Raw genomic sequence first — 18,492 nt, 5'->3', positions numbered from 1 at the left:
GTACAACAGCAAAAAAATTATTGTACAATTTATACATACTAAAATATTTTTTCTCTAGAAATAACTCAGAGCAAAACCTAATCATCTTAGAACTGAATTTGGAAAACCTCAGATTACAATAGAGAAAACAAGTCAGGGTATGACTGATGTCCGAACAAAGGTCCTTGGTCATAAGGCTGAGACTAGTAAGTGCAAGTGGTGGGAGAAAGCATGCGCCAATTGTATGCCTGGGTCTTTGTATATTTATCAAACCTTTAAACAATACCAGCTAAGGAAATGTCACAAGCAGAGCAAGATAACTGGGAATTTTGTATCTCTTTTGCCATTCTTGCTACCCAACTTACACAATGCGCAAAGTGCTAATAAGCAACACTACAGAAACACATTTACATCAACACTGAAGATCTGGGGAAATGAAATCCAACAATTTTATTTTAATGAGCTGTGTTTTCTAAATTTGTTTTATTTTTTTCCTGTTTTCATACAATATTGAAAACAAAACGCGGCACATTCACATTTTCCCGAGGAACTGTAAAGATGATCTCTACAGGGACAACGTTGGAAAGCCTGAAGCTCAATCAACTGAGGTTGAAAACTCTCAGAGGGAGTAGACTTGATCTGAGTGGTCTATAACATGTACTGCAGTTTAACAGAAGAGATGGTCGTCTTAATAGTATGATTTAAAAGAACTTCCCAGTCCATGCGAAGAGTACAATCCAAGAATAAATCAAATTTCTGAATGCATTTTATGCTACGTATGTGTATACTTTGCGATCCTCAGGTGTTCGTGCCAAATATTCTCTCTCAATAAGTCCTTCAATACGTTTCTTAATAACAACTGGACTTGGTAAGAATCGAGCCTTCAGTTGTTGAGTTACCTAAAAAGAAAAGTGTAATTTTTAACTAAAACACTTTCACAGAAACAAACAAAAACCTGTATCTTTTTACTAGAGCTGACATGACATAGTAAAGCTAAAATATTTAGTGACTGTACATCTAAATTAAAGAAAATTTAGATGCACCAGGCATGGTGCCTAATGTCTGGGGTTGAATTCCTGATTCATTTCAGCCCAGCTCTGGGATTTCAGAGATGAGTTAACATAAAATCCTTTACAGCAATGGCACCCAACACTAAGAGCAACTTCTGACATTCTTTGCTCCAGCTGCAGTCAGATCTTAAGTATGGTGCTACCAGTAAGACGTTCACTGTAGCAGCCAGTTTGTTAATCAGAATATATATACACATACACACACACACACACACACACACACACACAGATTTTTAACTGCAATGTTGGTGTAAGCAGTTAGAAACAGAAAGAATTTAAACCTTTGTCCTCAAAGCTCATGCTTATTTCAGTAATCCACTCTGACTCATCATCTACCCCATTAGCCAGACTTTCTTTTACTCTTGTTAATCAAGGCTATTTTCTAACATGCAATTATTGGACATTCTTTGAAATGTGAAATTTTAGCACTCAACTATGCAACTACAATCTACCATCCTTCCACAATTATTATTGTAGTATTAAAAAACCTTGCTCTTGGGGCTGGAGAGATGGCTCTGTGGTTAAGGGCACTGACAGCTCTTCCAGAGGTCATGAGTTCAAATCCTAGCAACCACATGGTGGTGATGAGATCTGATGCCCTCTTCTGGACTGTCTGAAGATAACTACAGTGTACTCATATACATAAAATAAATAAATACATCTTTAAAAAAAAAAAAAAAAAAAAAAAAAAAACCTTGCTCTTGGCAGGTAGTCTTTTTCAACTTTAGCCTCTCTGCGTTCTCACAAAGGCACTTAATCAACCTACTTATTAAAAAAAATAAGTAACAACAATAAAAATCTTGCTACCGCCCACTTGAAATTGCTAATCCTTAACTGTATCTTACAGACTGAATACACTTTACATTTATTCTCCTTCCTTACAAAGTATAAATTGCAATCAACTCTCAAAAGCATCTTCAAACTCTGGATTGGAACACACTTCATAATCACCTATGCAGAGCCTGTTAAGTCAGATTGCTGGGTGGACCAAGAACCTCTATTTCTAAGACTCATGACATTAGCACAGCTGGTTCAGAAAGAAGCCCTTTAAACCCAGTGTTCAAGGGCACCTTCTCAGTGTCATTCATTAAACATTGTTATTGCTCCCAAATATAGAACTGTAGGCAGGAACCTTGGTTTTTTTTTTTTTTTTTTTCCTTTTATTTCCCATGATATACTCCTGAGCACTTTAATATAGACTCAGTTCTAACTATATTCCCATACAATTTTAGTTCCCAATTCTGGGCATTCCCAATTTTAAACTGACTTTCAGTGCCACATGCCAACTCCTGCCCAAGCGTATGCCAGTAGACAATAAAGTCAACTGTCTAATTACTAATTAAGATATGGACCACAGAAGCACACTATTCTGTTTCACTCTATAGTTAAGGGGCTCAACTTCTGTCTACTCACTCAAGCCAGAAGAAACCTAGGAGGCTAGACTCATCTTTCTCATTTGCCATCACTGGTCAATGAACTGCTAGATCTACTTCTCAGGCTTTTATGTTAACCGCCTCTCATGGGTATTGGTTTCCTAACTTATGAATGTTCAGAAATACAGGTGATTTGGTTATAACAGTATTCTGATACACAGCTGTGCATGTACAGTATCTTGCTCTTGGCAAGCAGTGTTGTGGGACAATAAGGCTGACCCAGCCTTCAAGTGTTCTTACCTCTGCTACTAAAACATTGTGCTGCATCTTCTTCCTAGACTTCATTATTCGCACTATAGCAGCTTCTATCTCATGTTTTCTGTCATCATCTACTTTCTGTCTTGTTTCTTTCCTTTCTGGGTCGGATTCACCTTGTTTGGCTGCAACTAAAACAGAAATAAAACCATTTATCAGAAGTGATTAAAAATCTGGCTTATAATAAAATGTAAAATCGTTTAGTATTGTTCAGAGGAAAAAAAATCCATCTCAATTTTAGAGTATGCACACAATTAAACACACAATAAGTAAACATCCATGTTCACCTCAATTAAGAATTATTCTTTTGCAAAATTAGAAGTTAGTTTTAGAGGGGAAAAATACAGTCCTTTTCTCTTTTCCTTTTTAAAAAAAAAGTCTCATTATATGCCTCTGGCTGGCCTAGAGTCCACTATGTCCTCAAACTCAACAGTTTCACCTGCTTTGCCGTTCGGAATTCTGGGATTAAAATTATACTAGATGCATGCCTGGATGACTAGAAGAATTCCTGTCCTAGAAGAACAAGGCAGTGGCTATCTTCAGTGTTTAACAGCAGTAGTACACAATTTATGAACTGTCTGGGACTTTCAGATCTCAACTCTAACTTTTCCATCATGGCTTCCAAGTTTTAACAAAAATATTTCATACAGGTAAGTATCTGTTGTCTCTAATTCATAAGACGCTGTAAGAAAGAGAAGAGCAGGTATTGTCAAGATCCTACCAGTTAAACAATAAAGAAGGATCACTGAGGTATCTATCAGAAAGGGAAATACTGTTCTGTAGGCCTTGTCAATATCTCCTTGGAATTTATTACCTAACAAAATGCTCATCATTATATTCAAAATGCCTTACAAACTTTAGTACAGTCTAGCTCTGTACTTTCTGTTGTGCTTGAAGTAACCAGTAACAGACAAACAAAGAACTAATGTACAACTTTTCTGTAATTGATGTAGCAAACGACAAAACCATTTATTGTGCCATTTGGTCATTTAAAAGAAAATAGGTATAAAACTTTCCGAATGAAAGCAGAAAATCTCAAACATAGCCGACTATGCACAGACACAGACATAAAGTATAAGATTTATGATTTATAAGATTATTCTTATATGCAAAACCATTTAACTACTTGTAGGTAAAATGTCTTGGTTACGAATACTGCTTTCAGGCTGAAGAAATGGCTTAGCGGTTAAGAGCACTGACTGCTCTTCCAGAGGTCCTGAGTTCAATTCCTAGCATGGTGCCTCACAACAATCTGTAAGGGGATTCAATGCCTTCCTTCTTCTGATGTGTCTGAAGAGAGACAGTGTACTCACATACATAAAATAAGTAAACCATAAAAAAAAAAAAAATTCACTGCTTTTTGCTGGGAACAGAAAGCGCTTGGCCCAGCATATGTAAGGCCCTGGACTGCAGTCCCAGTGTCTTGTATCTGTGTTGTCTGTCTATCCATCCACCCATCCATACATCTATCCTAATGTCTCTTTCTTAGACACACACAGAAACACATGCATTAAAGGAAAAAAACCCTGCATTCAGTATTATCTGCTAAAAAAAAAAAAAGATTAAAAGCTAATAAAAATAATATACACAAAAATTCCCACCCATGTTCAATGAAAAAAAGAAAAGGAAGGTGCGTGTTTAGATTAAACAAAAGAAATAAAATTTAAGTAGTAGAATGAAAACAATGAAAAAAATCACAGTAAGATATAAAAGAAATCATTGAGACAATTGAGAATATAGAAATACGGGTATTTTTCTTGAGTGTAATACTGCATTTGAATAATATAGGAAAACATCTTTCCAAGGAGATTGGTGATCTGAAGTATGTTTGTCTGTACTAATATTAACCTTGCAATCAGGTAGTAGAATGCATTAATTCTAAACAATGAAATAAACGGCAGGGCTTTTTGCCACTTACAAACAGAAAATAAAAACCTTAAAACTGATTATACATACTAAATATTTTTACCATCAACATGACAGGCTTTACTAAAAAAATGTTCACAGTGGTTATTATTATGCTTTTTAAATTAAAGGTAATACTGGCTTTACAATTCCAAAACTTACCCTGTTTTTCTTCTTAGGACCAAGCATATTTTTGCTAACAGTGAAACCACTACTTTTTAAGAGGAAGAAATCTAGCAGATGTAAAACTTTACTATGTAAAATATACATAATTTTAAAGAAGAAAACTTAATTCCAGGTACCTGTTTGAATCTTGACTCTGTGTAGTTTTGATGTGAATTGATCATTAACTGTAAATATGTGGCCACTTTCTATCTCCTTGGATTTGGGTTCTTTTGTGAGGACCCGCTGTGTTGGTTTACCACAGGCGAGGGACTGGAGGGCTCTAACAAGTTCTCTTTCAGGGATATCTGTCTCTTGTTGAATTTCCTGAAAATTTCATTAGATTTAACATAATTAGATTTTTCTCCACAATGATTAAAAGTACATTAGTTAATCAACAAATAAGTCAATCAAGTGGTAGCTAGAGAAAGGTTAATTCTATTAAATTAATTTACAATAATCTCCTGAATATTATGACTTGCTACTAAAATCTTATTATTTGGACAAACTATAAATTGTTAAAAGGCAAGGGCACTTCTGCTTCAAAAAGCACACAATAGATTTTCTAAAAATGCCATCCACAGGCACCACCGGGAACGTGGCAGCATTCAGATGAAATCAACTGGTCCCACAGGCTCAGGACTGTTCACTTACATCGGCTCTCACTGAAAACAAACATCACAACCTGGATCAACTGTATTTAATGCCTCTAGGATCAAAATAAGATTTGACCACTGGAAATTAACATTAAAAAAGAAAATCTAAGACATCTGAGATCTAATTGATAACTTTTGTATACAATGCCGTACAGGAAAAATAAAAACACCTGGAGAAAGACTTGTAAATTTTTAACTCACTGTTCTCAGGTCAATGGGATAATTAAAAGAACGACACACTATTATACTTAGCTCACAAATATAGCTATGGAAATATGAATTAAGTAAAGGTCAGAAATCTGTGTAATGCTATTTTACACATTTGTTTCAAACAATTACATGCTTACTAATACTGCAGACATTACAAATACTGTATGAATCAATAGAAGCTAAACAGGTCTTATTTTAGACTACAGATAGCTAGCTAGTTAAAGAACTGAAAACACTCTTAGTAACATAGCTGTGTCAGGTACAGATTTACTTCAAAAATTCTATATCTTTCACTGAGTTTGAATTCTTCATATACGTTTCAATTGAAAAAATGTAGAGTCAACAAATACACAAGGAATTACTAAAATTATACATCTATTTCTCTATGAATATGCTAAAATATTTCCCTCTAACTAGTATGCATTACTACACATACTATGTTATGCATGACTGTTAATTACAAATGAAAAAATAATTTCTTCCTAGATAGGATTTCTCTGCATAACCCTGGCTGTCCTTGAACTCAGAGATCTGCCTGCCTCTGCCTCTCTTGTGTTGAGATTAAAGGTGTGCACCACCACAACCAGCACTGGATGGAATGCTTAATGGCTTTCCAGTTCAATTGTATCTGACATTAAAGTCCCAATTAGCTTATACTTGAGACTCAAAACCCCTTTAAAAAGCATAATATAGAGCATTAATTCAGAAATTATTACCCATGCTGCTTTGCAAACCAAATGTTAGTTAATAAAACTAAGATATAAGCTACTATTCTCATTCCTTATAACTGTTCTGTATTACAGTGAGTTCTATTCAAAAACACCACCTCAAGAGAAAAAAAAACACTCAACATCTTTATTACTATGGATTAAATATGACACTTCAAAATCTTCCTTATAACAATCCCTCCTCATAACAATCTTGGTAATGTTCTTAAATATTTTTATTAAATTTCTTTATTTTCTGGGTCTGTGTGTGTGCATGAATTTGTCTCAATTCACTTGTTAGTTCTTAACTTTTACCATGTGGGTCCCAAGGACCAACTTCAGGTCAAGCAGGCTTGGTGGGAAAGCCTGCTTGCACTTTTGCGTGCTGTGCCATCTCTCCGGCCCAAACTGACTTGGGTGACCAACCAGTTAAGGGAAGGCCAATAATTTGAGTGCCAAGATCACAAAGATAATGTAGTTTCTTCTTGGAGCTCTGAGTGCACTCACAACTCTAGGACAAATGAGGCACTATGATGTAAAGACCAAAAGGTCAAGTAGAAAGGCCTATATGGAAAGAAACTACAAACTACAGGCTTTTACCAACAGCAATAACTAATCTACCCACCAGGCAAAAACACCTTGGAAGCACATCCCTCAAGCCCAATCAAACAGTACATTTTCTAAGCTCAACCTGACATCTAAATTCTTGACCACCTGTCAAGAATTTTAAGCCAAAAGGATCTTAAGCCATCTAACTATCCAAGTGAGGTCCTGCTAATAAGCATTCAACTCAGAAACCAATTACTTGTTAGTGGCTGCTTTACGCCATTATCATTTTCAGATTTGATATGTGGCTGACACAGCCACCATACTGAATGCCAAGACTGTTTCTTTATTAAGCAAATTACAGATAAATCTGAAGAAAAACAAAACAAAACCAAAAACCCCAAACAAAAACCACTGTGAAACCTCAACACAAACAACACACATAATTACATTTATGTAAAATTCTTTCAAAGGGAAAAAAACCCACAAAAATAAATCATTAATCATAACCTAACTGGCACCAAGATTAGAGGGAACAATCTATAGATTAATAAACAAAAACAAAAACCACAAAACACCACAAAAGAGGTAGTATTCTTGATAATGATAATGGACACACAGATACCCCACTTTTAAAGGTTAACATGTCCCCTATTTATAAAATATGAAAGCAACACCTCAATCATCCAGTGAAGAACAGCAAAAACAAAGCATGACCCAGTGATGGCCCAGTGATGGCTGGAGCTCACAAAGTTCAATTGGTAAATTTCGTGCACTTTTCACTACTGGTATTCAAAGGGCAGCTCTTAAACTTAATCAAGACTCAAGTTACAAGTAAAAGAAAACAATAGCACTGGTCAAACATTATCGCTATAACCCATACCTCAAATGTGTATTTCTCTCTATTATTAAAAAGCATTAATATAGTCATCTGGAAAGTGGAGACTTGCAGTATGTGCTTCCGTGTATTAGAACCAGTTACTTGTGCACCGCCAACACCAACCTCAGAACCATCTTCCTGTTGAATTTAAAAAAAAAAAAAATTAAGACAAAAAAGCAAGACATTATCTCCTACCAACTTTAGCCATGTTTTCAGAAATTAATCCCATAAACTTCTGTGCCCCAATAAAATTATAACCCATTCCAATATAAACATGCTTAAAACGTTTATAAGCATGCAAACACACACACATGTACACATCTCTTTACTAAGGAACTGTCCCCATTTCCCTACAGTGAGTACTTCAATGTAGCCAAGAATGTGATTATATACTTAAATAGATAATAGTGCCAAATATTTTTCAACTAAATTATAGTTCATCATCTATGTTAACTGCATATAAAAATAAGTTATACACATAGTTAATATTAAAAAATGAAACTCATAAAGAACAAATCTAGGTTATAATCTAGATTAAAAATTTTTGCTAAGTCTTAATTTTCAATTTTAAGCAAATGACCTTGCCTTGATTTAAACCAAGTAATAATACATGATTAGCCTACACCTCAAAACCTTAAAAAAATTAACTTTACTAAAAAGAAATATATATGAATATATGCAAGTCTTACAAGTATCAAGTGCCAATCTCCTGGTTTTCATTTACCAGAAATTAAAAGACAGAATTTTAAAGGGGGGCACATAGTTTTGCTTTGTATGTCTTGAAATCAACTCACATACTATTTTCAGCAACGGGGTGTCTGGCTTAATCTTAGAAACACAAACACATAATACATCTCATTAGTATTTTATTTTAAAGAAGATATGCTCTTGATAGCAAATGAAAAAAATATACATAATAAAAATGAAGATTTCCAAGATATGAGATGGGAAGTACCTCAGGTCAATGCGAATCTCACACCAGTTCTGAATATGGAATTTACGTTACTCTGTGTATTGAAAAGTGTCAATATTTACCTTTTTAACTGGACCATAGAAGGTAGCATTGAGATCTGCAGAACCCATGTGATGCTGGAGTGTGAGCTGTCGACCACTGTGTTTAGCTAAGTAGAACCTATAGCAAAGCAAACCAAGTTTTAGAAAATCACGTAATTTACTCATCTGAAATCATAAATCGGAAGATAAGAACCCTCAGCAAACATATAGGTAGGTAAGAGATATTAAAAGATGAAGGAAGCATCAGGAATTAAGTTCTGTTCCTGCTTTTTACCAGAAAAGAAAGTTGGGGGCAGGGTATGGGGTATTGTTATAAGACCAATGTAACCTAACTAAGCACCAACACAGTAAAATCATTTCTCTTATGTACCTTGACCAAGCCAACTTTTTTCTCCACAGCCTATCTTAAGGCAGTGATTAATACTAAGACACTGACACTCATCTAAAGTTTTATGTAATCTGTTCTTACATTCTAACAGTTACTAACAAAAATTCTTCAGAAGATGAGGTTTAAAGTGGAATATATTTATTGTCAATTAGGAATATAAGAATTCAAATTTGGTTAATATTCAGAAAAGAGTCTTATTTAAATATTACCTTCTAAATATCTCAAAAGCATGTCGTGGTGCTGGTGGGATGTTGCACTTTGGTGTAGCTGACTGAGTAGGCCAATATCCCGTTGTGAGAACCCGGACTGTGAGATCAACACCACTTAAAGATGCCTATACAAATAGAGATGAACAATGTTATGAATCTCTTTTCAATAAACATCTATCTGAATGTTGGCTGACAACTTCAATAAAATACATATTAACATGACTCTCACCATTAGGCTTTCTGCCCTTGTAAAAAAAATATAAACAAAGGACAAAATGAGTATATTCTCATAATACTATAATCACAGGCATTACTAGATTTTTCTAAAACAAAAACATGACTCCCAAAAGTAAATCAAGAACCACTATGCTGGCTAGATGTCAATAGGCCTAAAATCTTGAAAAGTCATGTTGAGTTTGAAGATCCATTCTTATTTTAACAAAATTCAAAGAATTCAGGGAGCTCCATTTGCTTGTCTGACTCTGCTGCTATACATCATCTGTTTTTAACACAGGAAACAGCTTAGAAGATTTACAGTTTAAATTCTGTAGCAAAAGTACTTTTCAAGATTTTTTTTATTAGTTTTTTTATTAGTGTGTCTGTATGACTTTGTGTGCTTGAGTGTGGTTGCCCAGAAGGTGCCAGAGCCCTTGGATGTAGAGTTACAGGCAGTTGTGAGCTGCCTAACATGGGCTGTGTACCAATAAAATCTCTTAACCACTGAGCGACCTACTAGAGTAGTCCAGCCCAACTACTCTAACTGCATGTAAAGAGTAGCCTTAAAGTATCTGGAACTGCCCAAGATACTAATAAAACTAAATGAACACTTTCAAAATATAAAAGTAAAGATCCAACATTTGAGGCAAGAAGTTAATGCAGGTCCTGTCAAAAGGACAAAACAGCAGCCTACAGAATAATACCAACCCCACATCCAGAGAACTGATATATAAAATATATAAAGGAGTTACGAAACCAGACATCAACAAACCAATAACCTAATTAAAAAATGGGGCATAAATATAAAGAAAATTCTCTCAACAGAGAAATCTCTAATAGACAAGAAGTACTTAAAAAATGTTCAACATCCCTTAGCACCAGGGAAATGAAAATCAAAACAACTCTGAGAACCCATCTTATACCCGTCAGAAGGACTATGATCAAAATTTCAAGTGATAGCTCATATAGAGCAGGGAAAATACTCCTCTTTTGCTGGTGAGGGTACAAACTTGTACATTGTACAAACTTTGTAACTTTGAAAACCAATTTTGTGGTTTCTCAGAAAACTGGGCATAGTTCTAGCCCAAGATCCAACTACATTATTCCTTAGTATATATGCGAAATATGCCTCACTATACCACAGGGACACCTGCTCAACTATATCCATTGCAGCTTTATTTATAATAGCCAGAAAGTGTAAATAACCTAGATGTCTCTCAACTGAAGAATGGATAAAGACTGTATGGTACATCTACACAATGTAAATGGAATACTACTAAGCTATTAAAAACAAGAACATCATGAAATTTACAGGCAAATGATAGAACTAGAAAGATCATCTCGAGTGAGGTAACCCAGACCAAGAAAGACAGGCATGATATGTACTCACTTGTTAAGTGGATATTAGCCATAAGGTAAATGATAATTATGTTACAATCCACAGACCCAAAGAAGCTAAGTAACAAGCAGGGTACTTATGTAGGTATTAAGCAGGTGCAAATGTTACAGTTGTATAGCTTACTTAGTCTTCCTGAGGGACTCCTCAGGAGCAGAGCCTGTCCTTGATTCTGTTGCCTGCCTTTGGGACCCTTTCCCACTATGGGCTGCCTTATCTAGCCTCAATAGGACAAGATGCTCCTAGTCTTATTGCAATTTAATATGCCAGGCTGGTTGACAGCCATGAGAGGGCTCCCCCTGTCTGAAGAGAAAGGGGAGAGGAGTGGATGGGAGAGGAGTGGGAGGTGAAACTGAGGTCATAAATACTTAAAAAAGTAATGCAGACTCTTACCCCTGTTGTCTGTAGATGTTGCCTGAACTCATCCATAGTTGTGTTTGAGATGCTCATATCCCTAAACATTCCTTCCAGTTTCGATGTGAACTGACATCCACACTCAGTCTATGGAAACAGATCAGAAATATGTACAAATAGTAAACTTTCCCATGAGAAAGTGTAGAAACAAAACCTTTCATGTTACTGCCATTCCAATTATTCTTCTAAAAGTCTTTCTAGTAGTTGCTCTAAGTCTATGGCTATTAAACTTTAGAGTGTTTAAGAATAACTTTTAAGATTTTAGTTTAAAACATAATTTCTTGGCTCTTCCAGATTCTGATATGCTCCAGGAAAAGGAGAGTATATTGAATCTCAGATAATGGCACAGACTAGTCCATGTGACAGTGCTAGACAACTCTGATGTTCTGAACCTTTAACACATAGAAGCAAAGCCTGTTCCCTGCTCAAAATGAATACCACAACTGTGTGAACACTAGCATCATAAATGTAATAAAGCTTACCTTTAATTTAGAAATCATATTTTTTTCAGAGTCATCAGAAACACTTTTATTTGTGAGCAGTCTTCTTGCCAGGTGTTGTTTATAATAACGTTCAAATACATCTTTTTCTTGCATAAACCTAAAAAGGACCATTGCCTTATCCAATATTGTTTCTACTTCTTGTTCTGTTAGCTGAAAAATTAACCAAGAGAGCTTAGTTTTAAACGCACAGTAATTAGTTAAGGGAATGAATGCCATCTGGGACTGTGCCCTACTCCACTCCCTCCTATCCTCTCTACTGCATATATGTAGACATGCACTACAGAACTGAGCTAAGCAAGGGATAATCAACAGAAAAATTTATTGACAAGGGATAGAGTAAAACTTTCTGCAGAAACTTACATAGCTCTAAGAATTTTTTCAAAAAATTTCATTAAAAATTCAAAATTGGCAAACAAATGGCTAAGTTTCTGTTAAATCCAAAGGTTAAAGTCTTTACAGCTTATCTCTTAAATAAAAGAAAGAAAACGTCACAGTTGGCTGTAGAATGCCTGTGATTTTAGAAATGAGAGATTAAACTGGACATGATTTCTTTGCAGTCAGTGATTTGTTTCTCACTCAGCTACTGCCTCTATAACCTGCAGCTTTTTGCTGCTTTTCTCCTTTGTCTCAAAAGATGATCACACATGATCAAAATAGCTTAATTTGAACTTTCAAAGTATTTCAGAACTCAGTACACTTTTCACATTCCTCAAAACCTAGCCCTGCTTGATATTACATACCCAGAACCAGATAAAAGCAGCAACAATCTGCAACTGCTGGGAAGTTCTCCTATTCTGTCATCCTTCACAATAATTTTCAACTACAAAGGCAATCAGGTGACGTAGGTGTGACGTTTGTGCTTTTTCTTTTGGGGGTATTTTTTAAAATGACAATTACATAAGGATGTATATGTGAAATGTCAAACAACTTTTTAAGTATGTCTAAGACTTTAAAAAGAACTGCCTAAAGACCTGCACAGAAGTGTAGTAAAGAACCCTATCTGTTTTTACATTTTTATCTGTAAAATACCTTAAATTCATTTCCAAACTTTAGGTCACTGAGGAAAGTCTAATGCACTGTAGATGCATTATTACTTACCCCTTTGACTCCCTTTTTCAGCTTATCATCAATAAATAATGAGAGGTATTCAGGAGACCTGGAGTTGAGGTTTAAGAAATACTCGAAGTCCCCAGCAATAGTCTGTTTAAAGAGCCGGTCATTATTGAAGGATTCTTGGAGGAAGCGATCAAACCTACTCTTCAGATCCAGTAAGCCCTTCCAAATAAAAACAAATTTAGGAAACATTATAAAAATGTTCTTGTAAGTAAAATACTTAGGATCTAGCCTTAACTTAACATTATTGGTAATTATGTGTTCAGAATTAAATTTAAAGACTATTATTTTCCAGTTTATATAAATATGCTCAAATGTTAGTAATGGGATGTAAGGATATATACAGAGTGGAGGGAGGGGAGCAGAGAAAGAATAATTCACAAAAAGACTATTCATATTAAAAGAACAACTTGGAAATACAGTCAAGGTCCTGCTTAAAACAAAACATTTTGACATTTAAGCAATTAAAATACAACCCAGCCTTTCCTGTATTTAAAAATTAACAAACCACAAACACAGTTCATCTTTTATTACTGAGATTACACAAATAGGTTACCAAAAACCAAAAACAGGCAGAGTTTTAGCTCCCTGACACATACATGGACATGTTGAACTGTCCTAAAATAGTTACCATAGGTATATAATACCTAGCTTAGTATAAATAATGCATCACATGTGTGTAAAATGCTTGTCATGAATGTAAAATGTCAATCTACCTGGATATAGTCAACAGGATTCTTCCCTTCTCCTTCCTCAGAAACAAGGGCTTTTCCTTGTTCCCTCAAATAAGAACTCATGCATTCACACATTGTCTTCAAACCATTTGGCACACGACTAAATAATTTGTACATGCAAGCAAGGTCTAGAATCAGAAAATAAAGAAATTACATTAAATTACATTACATTAAAGATTAAAGTAAAAATTCTAATCTGTTCAAGAAAAATTATCAAATAACACCATTTGCTGTCTACATGACTATAAACAACAGGCGATAGTTGAAAATTACAATTGATGAGCTACAGTGCCTGACTAGATGTGTTGGAAGCCCTAATAAAGTCTGTTAGCATATTTTAACTTGTTCAGAAAGAGACAACTCAAAGAGCATACTAACCAATTCCTCTAAAGTGACAATTATTTGAACTTGTACATAATGTATCCTGTTACTCTAACGTAGAAATTACAGATATTACACTAAATATCTACTAAAAGGTGTATTTAGAGGTTACAAGTAAGACATTTAAAGCCAATTAATATCTTATAGCTGAACTGTCAACCATTACAATAAATAAAACATACTAAAACAGATTTATTACTACTACTACTACTTCACTGTATCTCATGACAAATTTTAAATAAATTTACAACTTAATATCCTTTTTCTTTTTTTTTTTAAATAAAAAAAAATGCCTTAAAAATTGGTCTTACCTGAGCAATTATGGGCAACTATTAGTATTTCCTAGTGATACTGTCTATATCTCTGCTTTGAAAATTGGATTTGACACACTATATTGTTTCAATTTAGATTCTGGTTTTCTTCCATTTTTTCATACCATTTTCAACACCACAACACGAAGAGCTAAGTAATTTTCTCCCATATGCCCAGTGCTTCTCTACAAAACTGCTTACTGGGACACTATAATGTCAGAATTTTATGATAGAAAATTTGTACTGTCATTAACTTTTGAAAATGGCATTAAAACAGAAGTTTCTAGGTCAAGGTTAGTTAACCAGCTTCAAATAATAAATATTTTAGGCCAATATGTCATATGTTCTCTGACATAAAATCAGTCTAGGTCAAGGTTAGTTAACCAGCTTCAAATAATAAATATTTTAGGCCAATATGTCATATGTTCTCTGACATAAAATCAGTCATCATAGTAAGCAAGCATTCAGAGAGAAAGCTTATTATTTTCATTCAATTTTAAAAGTTCTGATGGACTAGATGTGACAAACCATATTGTCTATTCTGAACTTCATAAGAGCAAATTCGTACCTAATTTAACGTTGGTGTATCCTACAAATAATGAGCAAAGCTTATACAAGGTCACTAATACTTGTTTCACTGAATTAATCACATTATAACACAAGTTCTTATCTATAACACATCGGAGTAACATATATCTATCAACTCATGTTTAATGTATTATGATAAAAACTTCCCATAAAGAGAATGCTTTGCATGTCAAATACTGAAAACTAATTCTAAAGCCTGTTTTGTTCCTATGTTTAAACTTTTACTTATTTGTACATTTAAGTTATATATTAATCAATATAATCTCATTGAATTGTCTGATTCACATGTTACATGTTACATGGGAGAGTAGAGCAAGTTATTGAAAAATATCTGGCATTGAAAAATTATGTATTATTCCTCTATAATTAATTAAAATTAAGCCAATAATAGGAGATACCTTTAGAACTGTTGTATGTATCTAAGGATCAATGTATATTTATCTTCCTTTCATATTTTTCACTTTCTGATTTATGAGAATGATAGTGAAAATGTGTCTGACAACAACTTCTCATGAGCAAGGCCCCCCACAATAGCATATTCTTTAAACTTCTTGTTGTAGGGCTGAGAAATTAAAGGCAATTTAAAAATCTAATTTAAAATCTCAGGTAGCTACCTGCTAAGAACATTAAGAATTAAATAGAGCAAATTCATGCACGGTAAGTAGCTTTTCTGCTATTCAGAATGCTTGCAATAGTGGGTATGCTGAACATATTCACAACACACATTAGACATGTAGCTTACAGAAATATTGTCATTCAAGAATGCCCAGCAATTTCAAACACTTCCCAGTTCCTAATGTTCTACTTCTATAATGTAGCCAAGCTTTTGTGTCTGTTAGTGGTGGCTTTTTCACTGTAGCAGCACATCAACTAAAAATATATGTTATCTACCCCTTGGCAAGATGCTTGCTAGGAGCCTGTGAGATGGTTCAGGGGGTTAAAGCACCTGCTACTAAGCCTGATGAACCAAGTGAGTTCAATTCCCAGAACTCAGATGAATAGACTTCCACAGGTTGTTCTCTTGACTTCCAAGCGTATGTGTGTGTGTGTGTGTACATACATACACATATATAATAAATAAATGCAGTAAAACTAATTTTGAAAAAAGTTAATATGTAGCTTATACAAATATACAAGAGTACTATATTTTAATAGACATAAACTAGAAGTCTTTGTCTCAAAATAGTAGTTTTGAGAACTTGCCACATAATTTAATTAAACACAAATCAAGGATTCCATTAGAGACTTAGAGGATTAACTCTTGCCCATATTCCTCTAACATCTGCCCTTCTGTGTCTTGTCTCTTGATATTTTGTCACAAAAACCCTTTTTATATACCTTATCTAGCTTATTCAAATAGGTAGTCTGTTTTCTTTTACTAATAGTACACAGCTAGAATACTGCTAAGATTTCATCAAGGAAGCAGGGAAAAAAAATGGGTATTAAAGAGAACATCATCACTGTCATATAAAATGAAAGCTTCAAAGCAAAACACCAAACCCAAGAATCTCTACCAGAACAATCAATCATTTCATAACCTCTAAACATAAACATGGTAAAAAAAAAAGTTAACAATGACTACTATAGTTAAGTGTATTAGCTCAAAAAATGCTAACTTTTTTTCCTACTATTTACCTATCTAAATATATACCTAAATATTTACCTATTTTTCTAAATACGCTTATATGGAATACAAGGGTATACACACAGCACACATGAATGCTCCAACTTGTAAGAAAATCTTTGAGACTAGAACATTCAAATTCATTTGTATTTTAAAAAGTATAGCAGTGCATGAGGAACCACTGGCCTATAATTAAACACTGAACTTAATCTTCTGCAAACAAATGTAATAAAAAGCAGGGAAAAAAGGTAACTGAATACACTAGATATATAACATTTTTGTGAATAGTACAATGAAAAGCTTTAACCCCATCTCAGTGCTAACCAGGATAAGTTATTACTATAAAACATAGCTTTTTGAAAATTATTTTTAATTGATAACACTTACCTTCTGTCTTTCCATTTTTCAGCATATGTACTAGCCCAGAATTTTCCATTTCTACAATAGTCTTCATGTGCTTGGAGATGAGCTCCCTCTCCACCACCTTCACAATAGGCTCCTCTGTGGATTTGTCAAGGCAGTGCATGACCCGCTCTATTTCCTCATTAATCCTAGCTTCCACTTTTTTTATATATACTGAAGCACTGTTTTCTGCTAAAAATTTCTGGCTTTCCATCTGCAATTAAGATTTTTTAAAAACTTAATAAAAAGTGTTTGTTTCTATTCTAACAGGGTTTCTATACCATTTACAATGAATCAAACAAAAAAGTTTAACAGTTAAAGATATTTCATGCAGTTTCTTACATAGATTTGTTTTAGTCTAAATTAATCTTTAATCTTCAAAAAACTCAATTAATACATTATCTTTAAACAGTGTTTTAAAGATCTGCCAATATACTAGAAATTCAAGCATCTGACCTAAGTCAGGAGAGGAACTTCTTCCGTTATTATTATTAACTTAACTAGAAAGATTCACTGTCATAACCTTTGCTGACACACTATCATTACTATTAATCTTGTCTGTTTTGTCCTTACCAGTTCTAGAGTCACTAATGTCATCAATAGATTTTAACCTACCTGATAGCAGAATTATCAATATACCTAAGAATTATATAATAAAACATGATATACAAAAAATAAGTAACATTCTCTGCCTAGCAAAAGTAGGTTTACATTTTAAAATCAAGTTCCTAAGGACAGACTTTAACACACTAAATAAAAAAGACCATCTCCATTCATAACAAACACCGTGTGTTTCTAAGTATACCTATAATATGCATGGAACTACAGCATATTTTGGAGATGAAAGAAACTAGCACTAAAACCAGCTAAAAATAAGCACTGTTTCTAGATTATACATTCATAAATCATGATCCCATCTCTCCTGTGCAGTCACAAATATCTCTCTAATGGCTGTTTATAAACCAATTTGGAAGAAAGCAGCAAACTCCATCTTTTTTTGGGGTAAATTATCAAGCTCTATTGTAATACACATCTAGTGGCTCTTGTGAAGGAATTACTGAACTTCCAAGTTAATAATTTTATATAAATTTGCTTTTAAAATCATTTCAGATTATCAGATTTTACTATCTAATTAGTAATCTTTAGGAAAACATGCCATATTTTAATTGCTAATATTTATTTTATTAGTAACTGATACCTAAAGAGCTTGCAGGGAGATTTTATTGATGATATGTGAGATTTACAGTAATTAGATAAATACAATTCTTAAGATACATTGAAGCTCATTTTTTTTTAACGTATAATTTTCAATTTTTAGTAAGCACCTGACTGGTGTGTCAGAACATGAAAAACTCTACAATGAGTTCTAGTCAAAACAGGTCAAATGTTCAGATTA

General features: G+C 34.0%; 1 protein-coding gene across 2 annotated transcripts in view; it reads right to left on the bottom strand.

Annotated features, from left to right (window-relative positions):
- Positions 1–404: 404 nt before the first annotated feature.
- Positions 405–18,492, bottom strand: part of Cul3 (cullin 3) — a 61,767-nt gene continuing 43,679 nt past the window's right edge. For both annotated transcript variants that reach the window (XM_052192335.1, XM_052192336.1), the window contains 11 exons: positions 17,082–17,310; positions 13,773–13,918; positions 13,042–13,218; positions 11,923–12,093; positions 11,420–11,527; positions 9,415–9,539; positions 8,839–8,935; positions 7,807–7,941; positions 4,945–5,131; positions 2,723–2,868; positions 405–878 (listed from right to left, as the gene is read on the bottom strand). In XM_052192335.1, the coding sequence (XP_052048295.1) occupies positions 747–878; positions 2,723–2,868; positions 4,945–5,131; positions 7,807–7,941; positions 8,839–8,935; positions 9,415–9,539; positions 11,420–11,527; positions 11,923–12,093; positions 13,042–13,218; positions 13,773–13,918; positions 17,082–17,310 (1,653 nt within the window). In that variant the 3' untranslated portion in view covers positions 405–746. The remainder of the gene's footprint in view (positions 879–2,722; positions 2,869–4,944; positions 5,132–7,806; positions 7,942–8,838; positions 8,936–9,414; positions 9,540–11,419; positions 11,528–11,922; positions 12,094–13,041; positions 13,219–13,772; positions 13,919–17,081; positions 17,311–18,492) is intronic.

This window comes from Apodemus sylvaticus, chromosome 9, assembly GCF_947179515.1.
Source record: "Apodemus sylvaticus chromosome 9, mApoSyl1.1, whole genome shotgun sequence".
In the NCBI taxonomy this organism is placed as follows: Eukaryota; Metazoa; Chordata; class Mammalia; order Rodentia; family Muridae; genus Apodemus; species Apodemus sylvaticus.
The sequence above is the reverse complement of the archived record's forward strand: the minus strand, read 5'-3'. Positions and strand labels throughout refer to the sequence as shown.